At 46.4% G+C, this 8,215-nt stretch overlaps 1 protein-coding gene across 2 annotated transcripts; it reads right to left on the bottom strand.

Annotated features, from left to right (window-relative positions):
• Nucleotides 1–452: 452 nt before the first annotated feature.
• Nucleotides 453–7,773, bottom strand: LOC135577586 (endogenous retrovirus group K member 8 Gag polyprotein-like). Of its 2 annotated transcripts, XR_010469318.1 has the most exons (3): nucleotides 7,199–7,773; nucleotides 2,620–2,845; nucleotides 453–2,414 (listed from the first exon to the last, which is right to left on the bottom strand). XR_010469318.1 is itself a non-coding variant. In XM_065047721.1 (2 exons), the coding sequence occupies exon 1, from the start codon at nucleotides 7,173–7,175 to the stop codon at nucleotides 5,784–5,786; it is 1,392 nt and encodes a 463-aa protein (XP_064903793.1). In that variant the 5' UTR covers nucleotides 7,176–7,773; the 3' UTR covers nucleotides 453–2,414; nucleotides 2,620–5,783. The 2 variants fall into 2 exon arrangements, 1 of the variants encoding a protein (XP_064903793.1); XM_065047721.1 differs by having other exon boundaries at nucleotides 2,620–7,773.
• Between the last annotated feature and the right edge of the window lie 442 nt (nucleotides 7,774–8,215).

An 8,215-nucleotide genomic window follows, 5' to 3' on the forward strand; every position in this document is an offset into this window, starting at 1 on the left:
GTGGGTGTTTTGGTGTCATACACTGAAAACAGAGCAGAAACTGTGAAATATTCCCATGATATGCATGGTCCCTGACCCAAAGCACCATGACTCAGCCTAAGGAGATCTGCAGCTTATTTTTTTGTACTGCCAGCAGATTGTGGAAGTACAGTATAAAAACCATCCTTATGGAGAGATCTTGGTATTTTAGGCTTAGTCTAAGTGTCTCAAGTAGCTGGGGTTTTTGCTTGGGCCTAATCCATACGGTCTTATGGCTTTCCTCCTAGTCTGAAGACGAATGTGCTAGAAACTATAAAGCAAAAACATGTCCTGCAGCCTAGCCTTGCCTTGCCTGTCCTTGCCTGTCCTTGCCTTGCCTTATGTCCTTCTCATCCTGTTCTCTGTCCCATCCTCTCTCACTAACCCCTCGTCTGGCTGCATTGCCGCGATGAAGAGACGGGGACGCAACTTGATGCAAGCAAAGTGTCCACTTTATTGTTCTCTACACAATCCTTTTATACTGTTACATACATTACAACTACTATCGTGGATTATACTGATTGGTATACCAACTAATTAGCTCATACATATTACAAAAGCTGAGCTCATGATAGGTTAGTAAGAAAGCATGCATATCTTATCTTAGGTCCTTGTAACTACATGCCTTTCATGTTAGGAAAGCTTCGCGCGACTATAACAAGATACTGTTGCCAAACCACCAGCTCCTGTGCTTTGTTCTTACACCCATCGGCTGTAATTTTCCACAACCCCCCAGTAACTTCCCATGCTAACACAGCAGGTCCAATAACTAAAATCAGCACATTGCCTATAAATACAGCCAAGATAACCCACATCTCCCCCTTTTTGTTTTCAAACATTTGCTTCTTCCCAAGGTCGGCGCCCAACCAGTTCGAGGACGTCTTGCTTCTGTACTGGGAGTTTTCGGGAGGTCTTGTGCTTGTACAAGAAAAATCTTATTTACTGAAGCGGTTATCGACTTTTGTAAGCACTGCAAAATACATGGAATCGTTAGTAATAATACACAAATTACTAAAAGGATCAAAATTCCCTGTTTAAGTAAATCTTTTATCCACCCTGTAATTCCCCAAGAAGCTAGCCACCCATCGAGTCCATCCATTCCTTCCTGCACATTGTGAATCCTTTCTCGTAGTTCTGCAATCTGTTTATGAATGCTCACAGAGTGGTCAGATAGATTCATGCAACACATTCCTTCAAATTCTTGACATCCATGTCCGTGGGCTAGTAAAAGGAAATCTATGGCGGCACGATTCTGTAAGACTACATGTCGTAAGCTATCTACATCTTGAGCTAATCCTGACAAAATGTCAGAGGTCGTGTTAAATTCTTTGACAGCCCAGCATGCCAATTGTTTTATTTTATTCCAATTGCTTGCGGCCATTCCACCAGGCAAAAATAGGGACAGAGCTATAGTAGATCCTAAAGACCCTAAATTGACGTGATCATCGCAATCTGGTTGTAATTGTCGCAATGACCTTTTTGATCTGGTACTATTGCTCAGGGAACGATTAAGCACGTCCCTCATATGGGGTGCGAACAGCGTAAGTCTCCCAATATAACAAGGTCCTCCCACAGGTTTAAAAGGAATTCCGGGCCATGCTCTATCTCCACAAATCAAGAAATAGCCTTTTGGCAACCTTACCTGTCCAGTGATATCGGCCACATCTCTAGTCCCTGTATTCATCGAAATGTTCCAATGGCCAGAGTTACCTGACACGTTTTGATAATGAATCAGTGAATCTAATGTCTCTTTGTGACCATCTCGAATCAAATACCCAGTCCAGCTATCACCAAAATAGACCACTCCAGTCCCGTTAACAGGAAGAATCTCCGGACTCATATTAGAGCAATTTTCGCGATTTGAGATGTTCTCCCATTCCCCCTGTGGAGGGAAGGAGCCCCAAAGTGTCAGTTCCTGAAACGGTAAGTGATTAGAGAAATTGAGCCTTTGAATTAAGCCTTGCTGGAGCATGGCTCCCTGCTCTACTGGCCAGTCGCTACTTTTTATACACCATCCGTCACTGTTATTTCTCCTCCATTGCCAATATGAGGGATTGAGTACATTCGACAAATCAGGGGTGTTAACGTAACCTCGAAAATCGTCTAGGTGTACATATGGGTACCCAATTAAACATGTTCTAAACGGATCGCTTACTTGCGCCAGGGACAGACAAAAGTCTGTGGTCCCAGTACGATTTGCCCACGTGAGCCACACATTAGTACGAGGGTCAACATGATGTAAATCAAAGCTAAGACCTAAGCTTATAGTACTTAACAAAAAGATTAATACTTGGCCCATTCCTGCAGGCTCTTAGTCTTCCTTCTGTTTCTCTTTTTCCGACACCTCCTTTTTGTTTCCTCCCACTTATCGGGGTTTACTTCCCAGGTCTGTGGTACTGGAACAGATTTATCACATTCAATGGCTTTCCAAAGGACAATATTTGATTGCTCAAAAATATACCTATGCCATTTTTCTAATTTTTCCTGATAGGAGCGAGTTCTATCGCCCTCAATTCCAGTTTCCACTGACAGCCTCTGTAAGAGCCCTTGATAATCCTGCAAACAATAGTCACACCACCGTCTTACGCGGCACCTATTTACCCACTGTGGTCTTTCGCAGTCAGCACAAATTCTAAGGATCCAGAAATTGCACACTTCGCAGTCTGGACATTGAAGCTCTCGCTTATCTGTTTCTGAGACGGAATTCATTCGGGAGCAACGTTCTCCTCATCGAACGCAGGTTCTGGAGCGTTATCAGAAGACTGTCGTTGCAATGTTTCTCGGAAGGGTCTCACGTTCTTTGCCGGGATCCAGCGAGGACCTCTCTCTGTGGAAACACAAGCATAACCTCTACCCCATGTAACAAGGGGATAGGGTCCCATCACTTTACCTGTTTCGGGGTCCCGGATCAATACTGGCGGCTTAATCTTGGGTTCAAAAAGGGTGTTTGTGCTAAAATGACGAACTACTGGAGGATTGCTGTCTAACAGGGAACAATTCAAAAAATTAAAAACATACAAGGCTTTCTGTAAGCGCTCCTCTGGTGTAGCAGCCCCTATTCCCCCTTTTTGTTTTAATAACAAACGTAAGGCCTGCAGCATTTTGATGAAAAAAGGAGTGGCTGAGTCGAGCTTGCGCTAATCGATCTGGTAACACCTGCACCGGTAGCGTAAGCAAATCCGCTTGTCGGTTCCCTTCTGCAATAAAACCAGGTAGAGAAGTGTGAGATCGGACATGCATAATAAAATAAGGGTGAAGGCGGGAATCTAACAGGAAAATGAGTTCTTGTAACAGATTGAACAGTGCCGCATGAGAAATATCCCGTAGCACAGAAGCTTCTGCTCGGCTAACAATTCCTGCAACATAAGCAGAATCAGTGATTATATTGAGAGGGGCAGACCATTTTCGAAACACTCGAACAACTGCAGATAATTCTACTATTTGAGGAGAACCCTGTACAGTCTCTACATCTGAGCTCCACCGTTCCCGATGTTCATCCCACCAAAGGATAACAGACTTGTGAGATTTGCCAGACCCATCTGTGAATACAGTGAGGGCTTGTAAAGGCTGGTCACTCCGCTTTGGAACAGGTAAAAGGTGAAAATCAATGCTTAACAGCTTGTGAGAAGGCGGATGAGAAGTGAGTTGGCCTGCATAACCAGTCAGGGCTATACCTAGTGCATCTGATTGTTGTTGTAGCCATTGCAGGTAAACAGTTGTTACTGGCATACATATGAGGGCAAAGTCCGTGCCTGCCAGGGTAAGTAATCGCTGTCTGGCCCTGATGATTAAAGATGCAAACATCTCATGTTGGGTAGAAATCGTCTTTGTGGCTTGGTTAGGCAGAAAAATCCATTCAATGATTAGTAAAGGGTCAGTTTTCTGGCAGTCCCATTGAAAGATAAGCGCATAAGGCTGTCTAGCAGGATTAAGGATGATTAATTGAAAAGGCAATTCTGGTTCCCATCGATGCGCTTGTCTGGAGGCAATTGCTGTTGCAGCTTTATGCAAGGAAGCTATGGCTTCAGGACTAAGAGTTCGCGGAGCGTTTAAATCCGAGCTTCCTTTAAGCAATTCGAATAAGGGACGAAGGTCCGCATTACTGATTCCTAACAATGGTCTGACCCAATTGATTGTACCCAGCAGTTTTTGTACATCATGTAAGTTCTTTACATTTGCCTGTATCTGTAAGGGTTGCGGGGTAATAGTCTGAGCCCTTATACGCCATCCTAAGTATTTCCAAGGTGGCATTCTTTGAATTTTTTCTGGTGCAATACAGAGGTCTGCTGATTTTACAGCAGCCACGACAAGGGCTACAGCTTCCTCCATGACTTCATGGTGCTGTGCTGCCACTAGAATGTCATCCATATAATGATATAACAATGCAGCAGGCACTGCAGTTCTAACAGGACTAAGTATCTTTGCTACATACCATTGGCATATTGTAGGGCTATTTTTCATTCCCTGCGGTAGCACAACCCACTGGTATCTTTGCAAAGGAGCTTGCATGTTGACGCTTGGCACAGAAAAGGCAAATTTAGGGGCATCATCTGGATGCAATGGAATGTTGAAAAAACAATCTTTGAGGTCTATGATAGTTAAATGCCAATCTCGAGGGATCATGGTAGGTGATGGAAGCCCAGGCTGCAGGGCCCCCATATCTTCCATAGCGTCATTAATTTTTCTGAGGTCATGGAGCAGGCGCCACTTGCCAGTCAGTTTTTTAATAACAAAGATAGGCGAGTTCCAAGGACTCGTTGAGGGTACAATATGTCCCATAGATAGTTGTTCGTTAACTATTTCTTGGAGGGCGTGAAGTTTTTCCAGTGGCAGGGGCCATTGATCAATCCAAATAGGAGTGTCTGTCTTCCAGGTTAACTTTAGGGTTTCACGCCCCTCAATGGCCCCACCTAAAAATGTGTCTGGATAGACACCCCCCACTGAGACAACACATCACGTCCCCACAAGACCATAGGTACTGGTAAGATAAACGGTTTGACTGAGGCAACTTGTCCTTCTGAATTTTGAACTTGTATCATTTCTGCGCTTTGGCGGCTAGCTCCGCACCCCCCAATCCCTGCTAACGTCTGAGAGATATCAGCTAAAGGCCACCTAGAAGGCCACTTCGCTTGAGAAATAACGGTAACATCTGCACCTGTATCAATGATTCCACTCAACACGACTTGCTGACCTCTGCAAATGAGGGTACATTGACATATAGGACGCTTTTGTGAGATGGCTTGAGCCCATAAAATTAGTGGTTCTCCCGTAGACCCAAAGCTTCCCTGTCTCCGCGGGAGCATTTGGTCAGGGATTGAGACATAGTCCTCCTTAGGGATCAGTATCAATTGAGCAATACGACTTCCCTCTGGTACTGTGCAAGGAGGAAATGGGGTCCAAGCCATAATTTTGATTTCGGAATTACTGTCAGGATCAATTACTCCAGGCAATACAAAAAGCCCTGACAGGGTGGTGGATGATCTTCCCAATAATAAAGCCTGCGTTTGAGGAGGCAAAGGGCCTGCAACTTTGGTAGGCAGTAAGTGAACAGAGGAATCAAGCAGCGTTACTGTGTGGGCGGTTGCCAGGTCCAGGCCGGCACTCCCTGCTGTTGCGGGAGAGAGACTGGAAACCCTCCGGTCCCCCGCTCCTCCCCCCGCGCTTGCAGGGGCGTTGAGGCTGGCCGCGGAACTTGTGTCTGCACGCGCCGCGGGTTCGCGCTCCACTGCCGGTTTCCCGGTATGGGATGCCCATTCACATCATATTTAGATTACATTGGTTTGCAAAATGCCGTCCCTTCTGGCATCTGGGACAAATACCAGGTGCTGGAGGTCTCTTCCCCCCGGCGCTGCGACAATCTCTTTTAAAGTGACCTGGCTTCCACAACCGAAACAGTTCTGTTGCTTACTGTTTCCCACAGGTCCGCGCATGGCCGCAAAGGCAGCAGCCATCGCTTCATATTTATAATCCATAGTGCCAATTCTGTTACACGCCTCAATCATCTCAATCAAAGTAGGATTTTGGTTTGGAAGCGATTTTAAAAGTTTTTTGCAATCAGCGTTGGCATTTTCCACTGCTAATTTAAGTAATAGGATATCTCGAGCCTCGGTATTATCTACTTGCCGATCTAAGGCTTGTTTCAAGCGGTCTACAAATTGCATATACGGCTCTCGGGGCTCTTGGGTGATATTAGTAAACGCTTTCTGAGGCTTTTGAGAATCAGGAACTTTCAATAAAGCCTTTTTCGCTTCCTCCCGGACTGCTTCTAAGGCTTCTCGGGGGATATCCCTTGCCTGTCCGACCGGGTCTGCATGTTGCCCAGTCCCAGTAAGATGTTCTATGGTTAAGGCAGCTAGGGCAGCATTCGCATGTCCCGCATACCCCAACAAAATTGTCTGCAGCCCCGTTCTCCATTGAGACTCCCACATTGATATTGCGTCGGGGTTAATAACAATCGCGACGAGAGATTTTAAATCATGTGGGGTCATGACATATGTATCGAATACAGAAGATAAAAGGCTTGCAAAATAAGGAGAAGACAACCCGTGCTCGGTAACCGTACGACGCAACTCCTTAATCACTGAGAAGGATAATGCTTCCCATTGAGCCGCCCCCCCCCTTCCTTGATATATAACAGGCGCTACTATAGTCCTTGCTATCTCTAACTCCCCCTCCTTTAAGGCTTGGCGTTTGATCTCTCCCCAGGCATTATGAGGATCAGGAGGGAAAAGATCGGGTTCTTTTTCGGGATCAACAGGTCCGGGATCAAAGGGATCATCCTCCGGGGGATACCCCGCTGCACAGGCCAAGGGGGGTGGTAACGGTAATGATGGTGCAGAGGGCTTTGTCTCCCCTTCTGAACCTCGTTGGCTCTGCTCTTGCGCTTTCACAGCCTCAAAAATTTTTCTCCATCGTGGGAGCATACGTTGCGCTTCCTCATTTCCAGAGGTAGCTGCATCCCATAATTTCACCCGTACATCGTCCCAAAGTTCCCGGGTAAAAATCGAAGAAGCAGTAACTGTAGGGATCTTAACCTGGACCCATTTAAGGATCAGCTTGAGGTCCTGACCCGAAAGGGTTTTTCCCCCATGCTTCTGAAGCAAAGCTTTCATTAGCTCATAAACGTCTCTTTCAGGGGAACTCGTCTGATTCCCCATTTTGCTAGTTTCCCGCAGCTCACCTCTCGTTCCAGACGGGGGTGATGACTTCAGTAGCCGGCTTTTCCCTGCTCCTTGTAGCAGCGTTCCCAGTTCTGCGGGACTCGCAGCACGCCACCAGATAGGTGATTATCAGCCTCCGGCGGAGTCTTCACCAAAGATCACGTCGGGGGGCACCATTTGCCGCGATGAAGAGACGGGGACGCAACTTGATGCAAGCAAAGTGTCCACTTTATTGTTCTCTACACAATCCTTTTATACTGTTACATACATTACAACTACTATCGTGGATTATACTGATTGGTATACCAACTAATTAGCTCATACATATTACAAAAGCTGAGCTCATGATAGGTTAGTAAGAAAGCATGCATATCTTATCTTAGGTCCTTGTAACTACATGCCTTTCGTGTTAGGAAAGCTTCGCGCGACTATAACAAGATACTGTTGCCAAACCACCAGCTCCTGTGCTTTGTTCTTACACCCATCGGCTGTAATTTTCCACAACCCCCCAGTAACTTCCCATGCTAACACAGCAGGTCCAATAACTAAAATCAGCACATTGCCTATAAATACAGCCAAGATAACCCACACTGCATGTCTCTTCTTTCCTTTTCTCTCACTCTACTGCTTCCTGCCTCTTTTCTTGCACTTCCTCCATCTCACTCCTGCAGTCCAACACTACTTTTTATTCTTCCTTCCCTTTCTCCTGCTCCCTTCGCTTTCTCCCTCTGTCCCATATCTTTCTTCCCGACTTGTCTCTTGCAGACTTTGGGCCAAACTGGCCCCAAGTCTGGGCATGCTTTGACAAGTTTTCAGAGGCCTGGCTGGTGGCAGCAGGGACACCAGGCAGTGACAGGCCCGGGGCTGACAGGCTCCCCATCCCCTAGGGGGCGCCTGGCTGCCACACCCAGCTGACATAGAACCTTTGTCACAATGCCCGCTACCGTGGCGAGGATGCGGTGGCTCTGCAGGTGACAGGGACACTGCAGGACTTGGTGTCAGCTCAGCAATTTCTCACTTCCCCTAAGAAGCGGAAT

This window comes from Columba livia, unplaced genomic scaffold (assembly GCF_036013475.1).
Source record: "Columba livia isolate bColLiv1 breed racing homer unplaced genomic scaffold, bColLiv1.pat.W.v2 Scaffold_102, whole genome shotgun sequence".
Taxonomy (NCBI): Eukaryota; Metazoa; Chordata; class Aves; order Columbiformes; family Columbidae; genus Columba; species Columba livia.

What these genes read in the sequence shown, in the direction of transcription:
- LOC135577586 (XM_065047721.1), bottom strand. Translation starts at nt 7,175, where the DNA reads ATGGGGAATCAGACGAGTTCCCCTGAAAGAGACGTTTATGAGCTAATG.